The sequence below is a fragment of the Sinocyclocheilus anshuiensis genome, unplaced genomic scaffold, assembly GCF_001515605.1.
Source record: "Sinocyclocheilus anshuiensis isolate Anshui unplaced genomic scaffold, SAMN03320099.WGS_v1.1 scaffold152, whole genome shotgun sequence".
Classification (NCBI taxonomy): Eukaryota; Metazoa; Chordata; class Actinopteri; order Cypriniformes; family Cyprinidae; genus Sinocyclocheilus; species Sinocyclocheilus anshuiensis.
Window position 1 is genome coordinate 573883 of NW_015555781.1, and position 19720 is coordinate 593602.

Genomic DNA, 19720 nt, shown 5'->3' on the forward strand with positions numbered 1-19720 from the left:
AATAATAATAAAAATAGTAATAATAATAAATCAATAGCAAGTACTCGATTAGCAAGTTTCGCGCCAAAACATCTACTTGACACTGACAGAAAAACGATAAAAAAAGGCCGGCGTCAACAAAGCGGTGTCTGCAGCGCGTGCGGTCGCCATGACAACTACAGTTTTGCTCGGTGGCGTTTGAACGTCAGACTGCATAGAGTCAACAGGCAACTGCTGTTTACTACAGTAACGTATTTTGAGAGGAAAAATACGCACCTGCCAAATACATTCAGAAATGCAGAGGAATTTGCATCTAGACGACATTATATCAAAGATACCATCCCTTGACTCTGACCTATCATCAGTAAGTTCAAACTACTGTGTTGATACACCTTTGCAGGTATCTTTTTTATTATTATTGTTATATTAACAGTGTTTATAATCGTAATTATTATTTTTGACCAAGTCAGTGAGGTCCAGGTGAGTTATTATCTTAAATCTCACAAGCTTTGCTGTAAGTACTCGTGGACTAACTGAAATAAACACAGCTGAACATCACATTTCACACTAGTCAGACAATGAAGGAGAGATGGCTGTTCTAAAGCAACTACCAGTGACTCACTTGCGGAAAGGAAGCAGCACGAACCTGGAGTGTCCAAAAGTCAAGGTGTGTGTCTCTCTGTGTGTGTGTGTGTGTGTGTGTGTGTGAGAGAGAGAGAGAGTTTGCCATCTTTAATAATTTCTTAGATCACAATGTCTTAGCATCTAACGTCACTTAAATCTGTATCACAGCCATTCACTTCCTGGACTGATGATAGCCAAAAAGGTGACTCTAATCCTCAGCTTCCTGTGGGTCACGAAACAGAAGAATCGCTGAATGAAAAAGTGCCACATAAAACAGAACACAATGTGCCTTTGCAACAAAAAGCAAACAAGACTGATTGGATAGAGACCAAGTTCTGTCCTGTTTTATCACTGACAGTAAGTTAGGTTGTATTTAATCACATTTTTAGACTAGGGCTATTCAGTAAAACCATGTGACGAATTATCTCAACAGCCTCTTGATACCTGGGATCTTGGCCAAGTCCTTCAGACTCTACAGCAACACAAACCTCTTGTCAAGCCAATTCAATCCGATACACGCAGAGGTTGGATTGCAGTCACTGTTTTACTCATTCAGGCTGCATACATTTCATTTCAGATGAACATAAAAGGAAAACATCATTTGTTTGTTACAGGCAATGACAGTGAAATGAATGAAAATGATTTAATGAAGCAGCTGGTTGCTTTTTGTGAGAAGAAAGTAAATGAGATGGAAATAAAGACACATGTTTCATCTACGAAAACCCATAATATACAAAAATCATCCCTAAGGTACAGTCATGTTATACCATTTCTATTACAATAAATGACATGACATTACATTTAGATAACATTCAAAAGTTTGGGGTCAGTCGGGTTTTTTTTTTTATTCAGTAAGGATCCATTAAACTGATCAAAAGTAGGGCTGAACGATTAATTGCATTTGCGATAATATCGCGATATGAGAAAACACGATTTTTCAATCGCAGAGGCTGCGATTACACTCGGTCACGTGACACGCGAGAGTGAAGAGGTGTCTTCTTTGTTGAATAATACAGAACATAAAGAGCTTTAAAAAAATAATTGCATATTAAATCGCAATCGCAATATTGTTAAAAACAAATCGCAATTAGATTATTTTCCAAAATCGTTCAGCCCTAATCAAAAGTGACATTCAGTTACAAAATATTTCTGTTTCAAATAAATGCTGTTCTTTTGCACTTTTTATTTATCAAATACTCCTTAAAAATGTATCACAGTTTCCACAAAAGTATTAAGTAGCACAACATTTTTTTAACATTGATCATAATAGGAAATATTTATTGAGCATCAAATCAGCATATTAGAATGATTTCTGAAGGATCATGTGACACTGAAGACTGGAGTAATGATGTTAAAAATTCAGCGTTGCATCACAGGAATAAATTATATTTTAAAACATTCAATTTAAATTGCAATAATATTTCACAATATTGCTGTTTTTACTGTATTTTTGATCAAATAAATGCAGCCTTGGTGAGCATAAGAGACTTCTTTAAAAAACATAAAAACAAAAAAGAACTTTCAAACCCCAAACTTTTGAACAGTAGTGTATATTCTCACATTTACAGATTACTGTACTGCAGGTTAAAAGTGTTTAGGACTTTTCCCAGATGTACTGGGCGACTGATGAATGAGACAGATTTTGAAGGGACCTCAGCACAATTACAACACAATCAAGATTCTCCAACCATATATATTGATTTGCGCAACAATGCATTTCAAACAAAACAATCAGTCATTAGCCAGAGTAACAGTGTCGTAAGTCCTGCAAACCCGGACAAGAAAAAGAGCTCCACTAAGAAGAGGTCTAATGTAAGAGCAAATGGACAGAAAAGGTAAGATATCACATAAATCTCTTAATATCACATAAAAGTCATCTATCCTTCCTAACATAAAATATTAATGAACATTTCACAAGTTTTAAATATATGCTGAGAACATTGTTTTAAAGGGGTCATATGATGTTGCTAAAAAGAACATTGTTTTGTGTATTTCGTGTAATGAAATGTGTTTATGATTCGGCGATTCACAGCGCGAAGTTGATGTATTTCCTCAGCGACCAGCATGGATCAGCTCTAGGCATGACGAAGCGATATCGTCCTCTTTTGGAGGGCCAAACAAAGTAGTTTCACTTTCACAACGAAACACACAGCGCCTTCACGACATGGCGGCAGCAACAATACTACAGCGAGAATAAAAGTTACGCCTTCTTTCTTTGCGTGAACATTTGGGCGGTGTTATGCAAATCTTCCCACATCGTGACGTAGACGTGGGGGCGTGTTAGAATGAGCCGTTTTAGGTAGGCGTGGTTGACTCTTAACTTTTATAAAGAATATCTCTTTGGATTTTAGACTTTAGTCTTTGCAACTTTACAAATCTTCTTTATGCACCAAGAGCTTGTAACAATCCAAAGAGAAAGGAAAAATTTAAATTGCATCATATGACCCCTTTAATACATTACAAACTCAATAATCTGAAAAAAAAATATATATATACATTTATATTCCAAATAATGAATGGCTGATGAAATATACTCTCCTTTAAAAGCCATGACATCTTAAAAGCTAAGTTATAATGCATTTATTTTTCATTTTTAGAGAATTTTCTGTGAAGAGTTTATTACTCCAAAACATGAGACAGTCAGAAGAAAGTATGTTAGAGATGTCTGGGAGCTGGAGAAATCCACAAGATTTTGCTGAGGATAAGCAAAAAAACTCTTCAGGGAAAAGTATAAAGGAAAACCATGATTCTGAAACTAGCTGCAGTGAACCTGGTATTCGGCAGGTCAATGTCTGCTGTCCTACTGTGAAACATGACCAACATAAACGGAGTACTCCATCTTCTCACATTCCATCTGCTCAAAACAAGCAAAGGTGCAAAATACACTTACAGTTTCTTCACTCACAGGAACATGCATAACCTTATATAATAATTCTATGACTATGCATACAGAGAGCAACACAGTCAAAAAATCAGATGGCAGAAGGATCTGAAGTTCTTGCAAGCATTCAGACCTGAATATCTTAATAATAACGGTCAGGAAGCTGCTGAGAGGACTGATATTCTTTATGAGCCTGTGAGTTATTGGCTGTTTACCTATAAAATAAAAAAGTAATAATTTGAATGCTGTTCTCATATTTAGAGTAAAACTGCTGTACTCACTTCCCTTAGGAAGCATCCTACCTTTCTTCGGTGAACACTCTACCTCCAGATCTACAGATGAAGGAGTGTTTGCTGCTGACTGTATCCTTATCCAGTCTTGGGGTGGTGGCTGGAAGAACGCAGAGAAAAACACAGACAATGGATTCAGCCTTGATCAAATCACATGTTTACAATGCACTCATAGCATGGTTCATGTCTTTGGTGTGTCTGTTATTTTGTACAGAAATACATTCATCTTTGGCAGTGAAAAATATTTGACATTTTATGCTACATTTAATCTTTTTGTTACACGTACTGTTATAGACTGATCCAAAAACCTGTGGGAGAAAAGGTAACAAGCTTGATGCCCCTTTTTGGGTGGCTGGGCTGCAGCAGTTTTACAAGGAAGATGGCTTGGCCTTGTACATCTGTGCCATGTCTCTCGAGGATTGTCGAACTGGCTGTAGAAATTCCGGGGTGAGTTCTATACATTTTCCTTGACATATTTGTTTTTTAAATATTAGGCTAATTTAATAATGCTTTCATTATTATACTCATAGATGAAGAAGGTGGAAAGCGACGAGAGCATGTTTTACAGACGAGTTTGCAAGTTCTTTGCTCAGACGCCATTGAAGACTGTTGCCTTCTGGGTACCTCAGCTTAATAATTTGCTGGAGGAACAGGCTTATCCTACCCATGTCCACTTGCCCTCATCCTACCTGGACTGCTTCATCTCTGTCAACCCAAATCGAGAGGTCTTATATGACTTATGCATCCATTATGTTTACTGTGATTGAGATGTTTTTGTCTAAATCTTTAAAGCACTTTGTTTCAGGCTGTTGAAAAGGTCTTTAGTATGATCCCAAGTTTCTACTGGCAAACTCTGGAAACAGAAGATCAAAAATGTCAAAGCGCAGAAGTCACAATTTCTCAAGAGTGTCATACTGAGGTGAAAGAGTCTTTCGTAAATGCCTTTATATCTTTCAATGAACAGTATCTCATTTTATGGTTAATTTTTTTCAGACAGCACTTGTTCTGATAGGCAGTGCACTGTTTCTTAACCCATTGGCAATGCATCACACACTTGAGCTTATGTGGAGATCAAGTCTAGATGTATGTGGTATCCGCTTCCTCTATCCGCCCCAAGAGCTCCTGACAAACTTTGCAGGTACATATAATCTCCCACCATAATTACACAACATGTATACAAATTGCATGGGTTAATCCATATCCTGTCTTCTAGTCAGCAAGTCAGTTATGCATGAAGGGGAACATTCTCATCAGCCAGTGCTCATCATGGCTTTCCGGGGTCCTCACGCTAACTCAGTGTGGCAGGAGATCACAGGGCCATCAGACCCCCAGCTGGCAAGGCGGACAGATCCGGCATCCATCAACGCCCTGTACGGTCACAGTCAAGACCAGCCCCTACTCTACTCACCCCATCTTGCCAGTCTTGTGCATCTGGGGCTCTGCTTGTGGTTTGGTGGTAGAATAGCAAAAAACAGCCTGTCAACGTTAGTATTCCTATGTATTGTAATAATTCCCAAATTTGGGTCATTGTTTACTCACCCTCATTCCAAACATGTACGATTGTCTTCAAATACGAAATACAAAGAAGATATCCAAAGAACCTTTCAGCTGCTTTTGTCCATATTATGAAAGTCAATGGGAGCCAAACAAGCATGAAATAATCCATAAAATTCAACGGGTATGTTCGAGGTCTTTTGAAGTGACACAGTCATTTTATTTGATGAACAGATTGAAATTTAAGCCTTTATTCACTCTCAAATCAAAACATTAATCAACAGATTACATCATTTCAAATTCCATCATCAAAAGTGATCATCTTGCTTCAGAAGTTCGTCATTTGAAAGAATCTTCAAAATCTTCTTATTTTGTTTCATAGAAAAAAATAATAATACAAGTTTGGAACAACATGAGTAAATGATGACTTTTTTGGTGAACTATTACTTTGAACTACCTTCTGACTCTGTAAACAGGATCCAGGACTCTGGTAACAAAGGAGTCAGATGTTCCCATGTTCTGACCTCTTCTCCAGCAAGTGTATGTGCCACAGTGAAAGGTGACTAGAGAATAAAAGCTATGTTATTTTAAAAGTGTCTAACATCTAATAAGTCAAACTTTCTACCCCTTTACCTTTGCCCCTTACAGCGGATATCTTTCTCCTTGTGTCTCCTGTGGTTGGACCACGCTGTTACAGCTATATACTATCTGCATGTGCAAAAACAGGCTTCAGTCTATTGGGACTTCAAAGAGCGCAGATCTCCAGGAAACAAGCTCAATCTCTGGGACTCACCGCAAAGCAGGTGAATAAACCCAACAGTGAGCCTGTACATGTACAGAGATATATTGAAACTGAGAGTGGGCCACTACCATGACATTGATGCTGATTGCATTTGTCTGGAAATGCTGTCTGTCTCCGTTAGGTAGCAGCATTCTGTCACGCTCCCACAGTGTTTCTGGCTGGAGAACAGGTTGAGCTGTCCTCTCATTGCCTGGTGCTGCTCATGAGGAGAGAAAGTGCAGTTAGACACTGTTCCAGACTGCCGATAGGTAAAGCATCCGGATAGCATACTTCGTGCCAGCCATTTACTGTATGTGAAGCTGTACAGAAGTTCTCCAAGCATTAAGTGTCCTGTGTCTTTGCCTGATGAAGGTTTGATGAATGAGCTTGCTGCACAAGGCCTTATTGGATCGATCCGTTCAAGATTCACAGATGTTCTGGGTCCAAATGTCTGCTTTCACACTGTACCCTACTCTAAAACCCACCACAATGTTCTGGGTATATACATTACTTTGCATTTTCATGATTTGTCCACATACCATCTGAGCTTTTTTGACATTTATATGATGTCCTACAGGTGGGTGCATGTGGACAGTGCCGGAGTGTAGCCACATGGTCTTGTCCAGACACACATATCCCTCTTGTCCAGATGCAGAGCAGGTGGTGATTCTCACACTAACTGGTCAAAACATTGTGGAGAAAGAAATGGACTTTCTTCAGAAGGTTCTCAGTGGAGATTCAGCAGGTACATGACATCTACCTAAAACAGAGGTGTACAATCCTGCTCCCGGAGTGCCACCTTCCAGCAGAGTTTAGCTTTGAATTAACTAATCAAGGTCTTTAGGATAACTAGAAACAACCAGGTAGGTGTATTGGAGCTGAAATCTTCAGGAAAGTGGCCCTCCAGGAGCAGGATTGGAGCATTCCTGACCTAAAACTATACTGTCACAAATGTACCTGTATACTTGGTTGAGTAAATCACTAAGTTACAGAACCAAATCTACCTTGTCTTGTATAAACAGGACAAGAAGGATTTGAGTTGCTTGCACTAAAGTGGGAGCCCAAGCTGTCTCAGCAGCAGGCGCAAGAGTTGAGCCCGTTTGAGATCGGAGAAAAAGAGTGGCAGAGCAGTGTGCAGAGCTTGACATCCACTCCTGCCCTGGTTTTGGGTTTGAGGAGGGTGAGGGCATTTGTCACCCTACGTAGACTTTTACCACAAAATTACCCAGGAAACCTGCATGTATTGATGTCTCCCACACCTGAGACAGCTTTCAGACAGACCTGCCTCTTCTTCTCTGAGGCAGAATTGGTCCCTGGTGAGGATTAAAGTAGATAATACCAGTTTTGTAAGGATTATCTTTTTACTTTTGTGTCAAAAGCGGTTTGCTTAATTCAAAATCCCTTCGTCTTCAGATCACACTAGTCGTCCATCATTGAAATTCTTACCGCCTCATCACATTGACACTCCTGGTATGTACAGAAACAAGCCAAATATATATTTTGCCCGCTATGCACTCTGGGAACTGACTGTCAATCTCCGACAACCCTCAGGTCTAAGAAGTCAGTTGCTTTACAGTTACATGACAGTGGGTAAGTGATGTCTTCTCAGAACATGTTCTTTTCTGAGCTCTTTCATGGCCTTTTCTCTCAACTTCCTCCCTCTGTACTCTACAGGCCCAGAGCCACTTTTGACTCTAGCTCTGTTTAAGCCTGGAGCCTGGAGCCATCGCTTTGGTAAAATTCTCACCGTAATCAAACAGAACGGATATACTCTAGTGGGCTCACGTGTGCTTCTGCTGGACTCGAGCATGGCAAATGCACTGACACATCCATCAGAGCAAAAGGTCTCTCTGTCCTCCTCTTTTTAAGTATCATAAAAAGAACAAATAATCAAATTTTAGACCCTTGTGAAAAAGAAGTACATTTTAGCATACTTTAAAAAGAGTACTTAAGGAAATAATATACGTAACCTCAAACTGAATGTAATGTTTTTGAACACTTAATTCATGTTAATTGCAATTAAGTGAAAATGTGTTATAGTCACTGATCTATATGTATGACTATTCTCTATTATAGATCAGTGGCTATAGTACAAAGACAAATTGCTTAAATTTAGTGTGATTTTTGACCTACTTGAGTAGGACTTCATATATAGAATTATCATCAAATCATAATAACTTCTATTCATCATGGAAATAATTGTACTGCCGAATATACTGACAAACATTTATGGTAAACTAAAATACACCATAATGTAATTTTTGTAAACTCTTATACATCAAAATAAATGTACTTATTTTTCCCGCTGGCTTTAAGCATGACAAAATGATAAAATATTATTAAAACAAGATTTAAAATGTTCTTTAAAGTAAAACTTCTTAATTTGACATTACAAAGTGCACTTTTTAAAAGATTATGTGCTGTACTCTCTTTAAGTACACTTAAGTGGTCTTTTATTTCATTAGTATTATAATCAACTGCAAATAGTTTAAGTATACTTTTTAATATTTAAAGTACACTACAGGAGCACATGCTATACAATAAAGTGCACTTTTTTTTTATTTTTTACAAGGGGATATATCTAGAGAACATTTACAAAAAAATTTAGCTCGAGTGTGTAATATAAGAAACCATTGTCTTATGCCTATTTAATATTCAGGATCCCATTGAGGAGCTGGAGTTGAAGTACTTGAGATCGGGCCCCTCGCTGGCTTTGGGTTTACTGAGAGTGAATGCAGTAAAGAGGTTGTTGGAGCTGATGGGCCCTGAGGATCCTGTTGAAGCCCGTACCATAGATCAGACCCTATGGAGGGCCCAGTATGGCTCTGACAGGCTGCACAATGGAATCTATGGTCAGCACTCTGACAAAAATAAACAAAAATCTGACCAAAGCTTACTGACAATATGTGTACATTCTCGTACAGGATCTCCATCGTATCGAAAGGCTGTAGAAGACATAAAACTGGTATTTCCAGAGGGTGTGTGCTGCAATGAAACTTCAGTTATGAGACATGAGCAGGTATTGTAACTTGTCTTTCCTCCCCCTGCAAGTATGTTGATACATTGGCGTTATAAACATCTCTTCTGTCTTATTCCAGATATCTTGCTTGCATTCAGATCCTGAAGCTAGTTTGGATCGTGAACAGCTGCACACCCTTAGAACCACTGACAAAGACCAATTTTGTTCAGGATTCAGTCAAGGCAAGGCATTCTTCCACTTCCTCACCCCTCTATCAACACGTCACAAAACTGAGCCAATGACACAAACATAAACAGTCATGTTGATGTTTTACTAGCTGCGATTGACCTTTGTAATGAGGATGGGAACCGTTGTTATTTATTTGTGTTTTGGTGCCAGTAGGGCCTTTGGTCTGCAGTGCTCTTTGTCAGACCACCTGCCTGCTGATACCTTCCAACCTCCTGTGGCAGTATCAGCCTCCTCACTACTCAGAGCTACTGCAGAGGTTGCTTAGGACAGGCTGCCACCTGGTGGCTGTCAGGCTCTGCACACCAGATGAGAAACAAAGGCAGCACATATGCAAGTTACTGAGGTCCTCTGCTGGTGAAGCACTTCTATGTGAGGGCCCCTGCCTTATCATTGCTTTGCAAGCAGACAATGCCATCACATGTTTCGATATCATTCTCGAGAGGTACAAGCTGAGCTGAAATGGAAGTAAAAGGTTACAGCAGTCTATAGTACAAACCATATGTAACTCTATTCTGTTTGTCGTCTTCTGTAGCATTTGCAGAGAGAGACCTGACTTTAAGAGAGTTACATTGAAACTTCTTTACCCAAACTCTGAAAGTGGGGTGAGTACAGTAAAATTGATCTTACACATTTAAAAATAAAGGTTGCCAAATGACGTTTTGCTGTGATGCCCTAGAACCATTTTTGGCTCCCCAAAGATTGCAAAGAAACAGTTCTTAGTGTGAAGAACATTTTAATAATCTAAAGAACCTTTCACTTTTGTGTAATGAAACGTTTACATGGATGTTAAAGGTTTTTCCATTGAACCATCAATGCCAATAAAGAACCTTTATTTTTCTAAGTGTACCTTATGTTTCTGTATCTGCAGGCAGTGAAATTGCTGTGTTACCTGTTTGATGATCTCTGTCTTGACAGTCATCACCATGTAGCACCACCATAACCAGGAGTTATTCCATAATAGGTACCTAGTGCTAAATATGTAGCTTTCTATATTTTCACATGAATGTGATTACAGACATTACTGGCATGTTTTTACACGGAAATGAAAAGACTGTCTTAATCTTACTAGTGCACAAAAACAGTGTAGTGTTCCAAAGTAGCATATTTATTCAAGAATAATCATTTTTAATTGCTGAATTTGAATCCAACTTACACAAAAACACAAACTGTTTTTAGTCTACTCTGTAACTGATGATTTATAAGTACATGAGGGAAAGAAGAAGACAAAACACTCGAGGCGGGTTAAAGATCAAAAATTATTTAATTCCCAAGATGACAAAAATAATTCCATGAATTCTGTAAACCATTGCATAACTGCTGTAGAGTAGACAAGTGTTAACAATTTTAAATGATACACTACAAGAGAAAGACTATGCATTATAAATAATACCATCTTAAGTAATTCTAGTGAAGAAAACCTCTCTGGCCTTACACGCCATCAAAACGTACAACTATTCCATAAAGAAGCCTCCATAACTTAAACACATAACTCCCAGTAAATGGTTTACGGTCTTGTGTTGACAACACATTCACAAAGTATTATATTGACAGCAAATTGTATAGTATTTCAACACTGATTAGAATATAAGCTGTTCTATATATTGATGCATACTGTACCAAAATAAGGGATATGTTTCTTCCTTGCAATATAAATGATTTCCTCATTTTGACTTTTGAGCTAATAAATCTGAGTTGCAGTTTCCTTTGAAAATTGGACATCTCTCTCTATTCTACAGTTCTCCTGTAAAACCCTGAGAAAAATACATCTCATATTTCCATCAAATACACAAACTTGAAAACTGCAATTGTGTTTAACTTATACATTTATTTGTAATGTATCGCAATTAACAAAACTAGTACTACATCATTATAGATTAACCGTTCTCTATGTTATTCCAGTGACCCATTTTATATCTAATTTGAATGGTACATTCAATATTCAGGGATTTAATGTTCGATTAACCGTAACATTAATTATAGGGAACAGTGGTTCCAAAAAATTCTGGCTTTTATTGTTATTATTTTATCCTCTTACAAAAGTTTACTATTGTAATAGGTATTTCCCCCCTGGCTAGTTTGCTAAATTTAACCAGTTTCATATGTAATATGTATATACAAGATTGCATAAATCCTTAGGTTCAATAAATCACACTACTGATAGAGAACAAAATTAGAAAAACAAAAATTAATAAAAGAAAAATCCACAAGAATGCAAAAAGAAAGAAAGAAATGCTTATTTCCACTGCAGAGCATTATGGTAAATTTCCAATACATTAATTTACACATTGCTAAACAAACGATTCCTTGGTGCTTCTTTAATTACAGATGCCTGGTCTTACATCAACATTAAATGGTCATTTTTGTTAAAGATTACAGTTGGTATTAAAATGGCTGATGCAGACAGGGGGCTTTTTGTGTGTGTGGTTCAGATTTATGGGACTAAATGATTACGATCTGCCATTAGTATAGATTTTGTACAGAAAATCACTGTTAGGCAAACCATTGACACAGAAAATCAGATGGAAGCCTAAACTCAAAATAACTAGTTTTTATAACAATTCCATTTTAATTTTGTCGTTCAACCTTCATGAACGGTTCAGATGAGCTGCTACTTTTAACACACCCTTGGTAAAGAATACCATTGCAAAACACCTTAACGGTTACTCTGACAGTAGACACTGTATACATGCATCATCATGCCGACTTTTCAACATCAATAAATGTGTCTTTATCAGAATAATCACTTATTACTCAAACTGAAATGTTCAAAGGCATGGCAGAGTAGTTAATACACTTGTGACTGGTCTGTAAAAAAGACTCTCGTGCATTGAGAAATACAGATTAAAATATCTCAAGGCACTAAAATCTAAGCTGGAATTATCCATTTTTTCAATCAAAAATACTTTCAATGTGTTTTGATTAAAGGCACACATTTGTTCCAAAGAGATTCGATCCTTACAAGACTTAAGAATATTATCAAGCAGAATGACTGTAAATCAGACATTTAAGTGCAGGCTTATGTTTTTCTCTCTTTTTTTTTTATTCTTGTGAACAGTTATTTATTTTCTTATTTATTACTATAACTGGCAAACTTAACTAGGCCAAAAAGTGAGGTTTAAGGCTAGGAAATGTAGATACTTGAACAGTTTTCATAAATGTAACCCACTGTCTGTCTCAGCCATTTCAACTAGCATGAACAATTTACATCACAATCAAATATGTTCTACACAGCCATGGTAGACAACATTTGACAATACAATAATACACTTCAAGGTTAAAACAAAAAAATTTAAAAATAAGTTAGAAGATTTCTTCTTTCATATCCAAATTCTTAAGAATCCCAACTAAACAGCCAGATAAACAAACACCAGTCAAATGGAAACTAAAAAAAGCACCTTACGGGCCGAGTACTCTTTTAAATTCCTGACAGCATACATGTAGTGCACAACAACTAATGTTTCAAAACTGATTTCAGAATTTTATGAATAAGTACTAGAAGTATAAAAAGAAATAATATATACTTCAAATAAGCACTAATCCATATGGCCACTTAAGAATATTAACACAAATATCCATTCATTTCTATGACATTCCTTCACTGTAGATTACAGCCAATTCAACACTTGTTACCGTTTTCACTGAGAAATTGAAGAGAAAAAAAAAACAATCTTTATATTCAGTTCATAAAGATTTGTGATTCATTAGGATTTTTTGAATGCACATATTATGTAAATAAGGTACTAGATTTTGTCATATTTCTAACTATTTCCTCAGAATGTTAAAATGAAATTGCAGTTATAAAACTGAAGAGAGAACAAAGAATAGTAAAGGTCTTTGGTAGAAACTACAAAAATGGGCATTCAGTCCATTAATATTGTCAGCGAAAGCAGTTGGCATAGTTGTCCTGTCAAATTAAACATTGAAAAACTGACATCGTAATTGTACACCACTTCAGTTGAACTTTGAAACAAGTATAAACTACAATTCCACTTTGGTTCATTTGAGTAAAGTCCACATTTGATTTGACTCTTTATTTGAGAAATAAATGTTGTGTGAAATGTCAAATATTTCAACCACATTTTATAGTTCAACAAAACCCTACGTTATGGTCCAGTAACCAAACAAAGGAACTAATCCCTCAACAAAGTGACATGTCCGCAAAGCTCTTGAACACATGAGTGTTGGAAACATCACAATACCCCGAGCTGCTTTGATCCATTTCAACCTATCTATGTCACCCATCGTACGGAAAGGAACACGTCTTTGCTAATCGGACTAGAAAAGATAAGCACAAAGTCAATGCGTTTGAAGCACAGCATAAAAAATATTTTTGAATACTCGACTGTGATGCCTGACCAACAACTGGATACGTCTGCTCAACACAAACACATTTGGCAGTGTGATTTAGAGCTTCAGCTGGTTAACAAAAGTTACACACTGACACATGCAGTGACAAATCAGTCCAAATGTCAAGAACATCAGCTACATACAGACTTTGTGGATTAAGATACGAACGCAAGAAAGAAAGCAGAGGAGAAATCACACAAACACACACACACACACACACACACACACACACACACACACACACACACACACACACACACACACACACACACACACACTGTCTTTACCTCGTGAAGCTTAAAGAAAATACGAGGGTCTGGACAATTAGATCCTCAATATCGGTGGTCCCTTTTGAAGTAAACGGTTAATCCCGATTTCAAAAGAACTTGCACCTTTGTGTACCTGACAATTTACCGCACAAACTCGTTGCAGTAAATATGAAAGGAACAAGAAAAGAAAATGTTTCAGATGACACAGTAGCAGGTCATTTCAATTAGATTACCTAAGCACATTACACTGTCGAATTTGGATACGAAAAACACCAATGATTTCTGTCTGTAAACTCTACAGAGCACTACAATTCTACACATTTCAATAAACAGAAATGTACTAAGCCAGTTTAGTTTTTGCAATCAAAGAAACACACATTTCCTGATTTGAATATCCCTACACATTTAAATCAAGGATGATTCAACATTTCGAAGGATAATGAAGCTGCACCCAAAAAGCACCATCGTTATTGAAGGAAAAGGATCCGATTCTTCAGCTGAACCTCAGAGCTCAGGCACCGACCAGGGTGAAGTCTCTCGGAAATACTTTAGTACTGAATTGGGCCGCTAAATGCTCCGATAATACGGTACTATTGAAAAATACATACTTTGAAGAAATTTGCACAAGCTATGGGTTTTCTACTACAATCCTAAACTCTTCACAGATGCTTCAAATGGTTTTAAGGCAAGGCACTTAAGAGGGAGTGGCCAGGAATCAGATACATGTTCTAACATATCTGAAAGGCTAAAGTCCAAAAAACAAAAAAATTACTGTCGCTGAGGACTTCAGAACACATGTGCTCATCTAACAACTACATAATGTATCTAAATAGTCACTATAAGATGGAGAAATCCATTTACTAAATGCCTTAGCATACAGTATGTGCCTTACTGATATTACAGCTGCTGGTTATGCCTAAAATGCATTCAATTTTGCACTTATTTGATTGAAAAATTTAAGTAACAATGAAAGTATTAACTACTATTTAGTACTATTTTATATGAAAACTAACAAGATATATACACTATGCCATGATTTAACGGTAAGAAAAATGAAATATTCTATTATGTTTCACAGTACACACAAAAGCTTCATAGTTTAGCATATTTGGGAAAATATAAATCTAAGAAAAACAAAAAAACTGCAAAGCAGCTTAAAGCAAAATTTCTAAAAGAAAAAAAAATACCCTCAGACAAATTTCCAAGTCAACAAAGTGCTTAACAAGAAACGAATCCTCTTCACACAGCTAGTAGAAATAATGGCGTTGGGCCGATGATTTTGTTGCTAACAGTCAAATCAGGGCCAACTGACTATAAATGCCAAAAGCAATAACCAAGGGAAATAGTTAAATGCTTTATGAAAATGGATAACCTAGTGTGTACAAAACAGGTATTGCATTTAAGTACTTGATTTGTATCAGTCAAACACCACTTATTAGATTCTAATAAAACGAATCAATAGAATCACTATATGAAATACTGAAACACACAAACAAATGCTATTTAGAAACTGTAAGCATAATAATAATAATAATAATAATAATATGTATTAGTAGTTCTTCAAAGGGCTAAATCATTAAATAGTACCTTGGATAGCTGTACATCACCACTTCAATATTTTCATCTTACAGTAAGGACATTCTGTTTTACCAGACGCACAGTTCTGACAAAGTACATAATGTTGGCAAGGCTGCAGGACAATGGAACGATCATGCTTTTGGCAAACTATACATTTCTTTGACTGAAGCTGATATATTACCTGTGTTGAGAAAGAGAAGAGTTAACATCAGTCACACTTTGACAGATTCAATGCAGTGCGTCATGCATGACTGACTGACTCATGTGGATGTTAAACCTCGTTGCCTACTCTTCCCCTATAAGCCATGCTTACGTCTATTTGACGAGAAGAGTACGACGGTCTACTTAAGAGTGTGTGTAAATGTGACATGGTGACGTATGTGTGTTGGGACCTGGTCGTTCTTACCCCGTCTATGAGGTCTAGGTCAGAGCGCAGCTGGCTCTGGATGGAGCGGAGCTTTGGCAGGGGGAGCTGGTCCAGCTCGCCGTAGCTGCGCAGGAGGGGCGTGTTGGGGGAGCGACACAACATTTTTAAGTCTCCTTGCAGTTCCTTCAGCTTGCGCTCGGTGTCCTCCCGCTTCTGCTCCGCCAGCTGCCGCTCCGCCTCTGCTGATTTAGCTTGCTCCTTCGCTTCATGAGCATCTTTCTGCCACGCTTCGCAGGCCTGTGAGAGATGTGTTTTAATAAGACGTTCCATCTGATGACAATAACTAAACTGATTCTATACCTTCTGGGCGTTTTTTTCAAGCTTCAAAGCTAAAGAACAATAGTGCTGCAGGGATGATGTATCTTTGTAGGCCAAAACCTGGAAACGAGTTAGCCAATCAAGTTTTTTTTTTTTTTTTTTTTTTTTTTTTAATTAAATGCCTGAAATAAGGTCTGTGGTTAAACACGAGATAACTTGTCTGGAAAAATGCAGTTGCTAACAGGTGGCTAAATGGGACTACAGAAGTTATCTGGGACATTAAATGTCATCACACCAAATAGGTAAACTCGTCTACTCACTAGTGCACTTTCACAGCATCATTATGTTTATAATCACACTCGTGCAACCTATTCTAATTTAAACTTTCAGAGAAAATGTTTTTTTTGTTTTTTTTTAAATAAAAGATTCAGAAGATAGTTGAAAACTGGTGGTAAATGTTAAAGTCATGCAACTGTGATGAAGTTCATTTATTGTCTACGATAAGCTTCTGGAGATTCTATTGAGGCTCCAAAATTAATAAAAGTTGTGTTCATTTGTGAAAATTATCATTATGAAGAAAACGTGTAAGAATCATAAACTTCTGCTGGCCACAAAGCTTAATTTCCGCAATAACCCAACAGCCAATGGAAAAATCCTATTGGCTTCTTTTTGAGGGAGCCAGGGGATCACCACAACGCTCTATAGCTTAAAGTGTCCCTGTAAGATAACAGCTTCAATAAGCAAAGTAAAGCAGTGTCAGCCTCTGTTTTCTACAATAAAACTAGGCATGAATCTCTCAGAGATGACCTACAGGACAAACTAAATGGCTACTTGATAAAAGCATTTGTTTGTAAGCATCACTCATCTTGTGAGGCCCATAAAAGCAAGCGAGCATATCTGACCTGTTTGATTTGGTGCCAGGCCTCCTCCCATTGCTTTATCTTACGCTTGGCTTCATCCAGTTCTCGGAGGAGCCGGCCGATGTCTGCACTGCTGGAGCCGACCGTGCTGGAAGTAAGGCTGCTGAACACTGGAGACGGGCTGGGAGAGAAGCTGCCACTCATAAAGTCCCATATTCCCCCTGCCCCGCCATTCAGACCTAAGCCAAAACATTATGACATTAACCCAAATATTCACAAGACTGCAATTGTGATATAAAGTTTGGGAAAGTAATTCTCACCCAAGGAGTTCTGCGCAGATGTGGGTGTTCCTAGAAGGCCGTGCTCGGTTTTAACAGGTGGTGCCTGTGGCTGGCTCTGCTGGGAGGCCATTCCAGTGAGGAGAGACTGGGACAGGGATTGAGACAGAGAGCTGAGCGGGGAGGCAGATAGAGACGATGAGGAATGCAGAGAGGAAGACCGAGCCAGAGAGCCAGGAATATTGACAGGAGCAGAGCCTCCTAATAACCTCTGACCTATGGGGGAAAAAAAAAAAAAAAGAGTTTGAACATTAACGGCATCCTACACCTAGTACAAGATAACACAAAAGTAACAACTACAACAATAATGTATTACTTGTTAAAACAAGGCCATTGTTGTCTTGGTCCTCTAGCTCTTTGTCAAGGGAGGCAACATTGATGTCACTAAAATTCAGGTCAAGTGCAGATCCTAAGAGCAAGAAAAGTAGTGTGCGATTCAATATCTTTGCGGCGTGGATACAAAACACAAGCTACTTAAAGAGACAATATTACATACAGCTCTTGATGTTTTGTTAAACTTCAATAGAAAAACTTGAAGTGATAAAAGGCTTGATCATTCAGTTATTCATTCTGCAACATATAATTGATTTCAGTTCATATATACTCAGTCTATAATAACCATACATCAAAGGCTGCTTTTGGGCAATAGTCATATTTTTAACTTAAATTAGCGCAAAGGCAGATGTGAAGGCAAAAGCACTTACCATCCATTTAGTCACTGCTGCTGGTGAGTTTTAGTGGACTCACTTGTCTTATGGCTAATGCACTGCCGCAAATACAGCTTTAACTTCACTAAACGCTCTGCATTTAACTGCACTGTCTTATCTGGGCTGAGTCTGTCTCATGTACTTTTACCCTTGGATATAGCGTTTGGCTGGACAGCTGTAAGATGAAAGAGTGTTGCAAAGGACTTAGTCGTGAAGGCAAAAGCACTTACCATACATTTAGCTGAGTGCTGCTGAGTCACTGCTGCTGCTGGTGAGTTTTAGTGGACTCACTGACTTATGGCTAATGCATTGCCACAAATACAGCTTCCACTTCACTAAATGCTCTGCATTTAACTGCACTGCCTTATCTGGGCTGAGTCTGTCTCATGTACTTTTACTCTTGGATGTAGCGTTCGGCTGGACGGCTCTAAGATGAAAGTGCTGCAGGACTTACCTATTACTGACTCCACAGTATTGCTGCCTGGATAGAAAGGCGTGGCTTTTGCATTCATGGTTGATAAAGTGGTGGGTGACGAACTGTCAGATCCGATACTTGAGGCCAAGCTGGACGTGATGCTTGATGTTATGCTGGACGCTAATGGGTTCACCACTGAGAACACATTGCTATGAGCCTGAGAAAGGAAGCAATGGGACACAAGTCAACCTCAAATAATAGGGTCCACAATAAATAAGAGGAAAGGAAAGGACGTGACATGTGGCCAAGTAAGGTGTCCCATACTCGGAATTTGTGCTCTGCATTTAACCCATCCGAGTGCACACACACACAGCGGTGAGTAGTGAACAAACACACCCGGAGCAGTGGGCAGCCATTTTTGCTGCGGCGCCCGGAGAGCAGTCGGGGGTTCGGTGCCTTGCTCAAGGGCACCGTTCAAACAACTTGTAAAAGTGCATGTATGACCCCTTTAAAGAAATAACAATAAGAAATTATGCCAAAGTACACTAACATAAGACTTGATTATGATTTTAGGACATTTCTATTACCAGCTGTTGACATTTCTGCCTTCATGCTCCCCCAAAAAGAATATTAATTTAGAAATTAAAAAATAATAATAATTTCATGAATTTGAATTTGTTTTTAAGACCACTTTTATTTTAGTATCATTTAAATATACTACTATAGTACTTGTTGATATTTTGAGTTAGCTTTTTTGATTTTATATTTTCATTTTAATATTAAAGTTTTAGTAATTTTGTCATGTGTTTTTGTCATGTGTTATGTGCTTTAGTTTTTTTTTATATTGCTATTTAGCCTTAATTTATTTTTGTTTCAGTAATGTCAGTACACTGTTTTCCAGAATATAAGTTATATTCCAAAGTGACTAATATAATGCAATTAATGTCAAGTTCACAAAATATGCACAAAGCGCACACATTTGGCTTTGTGCTGAAAGAGAGAGGTACGTGAGCCCAACTTTGTTAGTATTGCGCATTTCCCTCACCCCAGTAGTTTGTTTCACTTTAAATAATTTTAGCAAGAGCAATTGAACTCGGGTTCAGACCAGGCAATCGAACCAAGTGTGAAAGCACCCTTTAATTAATTTAGTTCAGTTAGCTGTCAAGGTAGCATTTCTTTCATTTTTTTAAGTTTTCTCAGTTAATAAATGAGAATATATATATATATATATATATATATTTTTTTTTTTTCTTCTGTTTTTTTC

General features: G+C 37.7%; 2 protein-coding genes across 3 annotated transcripts in view; one reads left to right on the forward strand and one right to left on the reverse strand.

Moving 5' to 3' along the window:
- The first annotated feature begins 66 nt into the window (after positions 1-66).
- Positions 67-12130, forward strand: LOC107674639 (uncharacterized). The gene is made up of 29 exons (XM_016468668.1): positions 67-343; positions 551-646; positions 772-960; positions 1037-1127; positions 1218-1353; positions 2214-2438; positions 3201-3476; positions 3556-3679; positions 3775-3966; positions 4069-4221; positions 4305-4499; positions 4580-4693; positions 4768-4912; positions 4988-5258; positions 5745-5827; positions 5917-6071; positions 6192-6318; positions 6422-6547; positions 6627-6794; positions 7072-7365; positions 7463-7519; positions 7601-7639; positions 7724-7893; positions 8709-8901; positions 8974-9068; positions 9148-9248; positions 9400-9699; positions 9790-9859; positions 10126-12130. The coding sequence occupies exons 1-29, from the start codon at positions 275-277 to the stop codon at positions 10195-10197; spliced, it is 4326 nt and encodes a 1441-aa protein (XP_016324154.1). The 5' UTR covers positions 67-274; the 3' UTR covers positions 10198-12130.
- A 2524-nt stretch (positions 12131-14654) lies between these two features.
- unkl (unk like zinc finger) overlaps positions 14655-19720 on the reverse strand; it is a 15888-nt gene continuing 10822 nt past the window's right edge. For both annotated transcript variants that reach the window (XM_016468663.1, XM_016468662.1), the window contains 6 exons: positions 18496-18673; positions 17651-17743; positions 17317-17550; positions 17039-17235; positions 15858-16115; positions 14655-15632 (listed from right to left, as the gene is read on the reverse strand). In XM_016468663.1, the coding sequence (XP_016324149.1) occupies positions 15477-15632; positions 15858-16115; positions 17039-17235; positions 17317-17550; positions 17651-17743; positions 18496-18673 (1116 nt within the window). In that variant the 3' untranslated portion in view covers positions 14655-15476. The remainder of the gene's footprint in view (positions 15633-15857; positions 16116-17038; positions 17236-17316; positions 17551-17650; positions 17744-18495; positions 18674-19720) is intronic.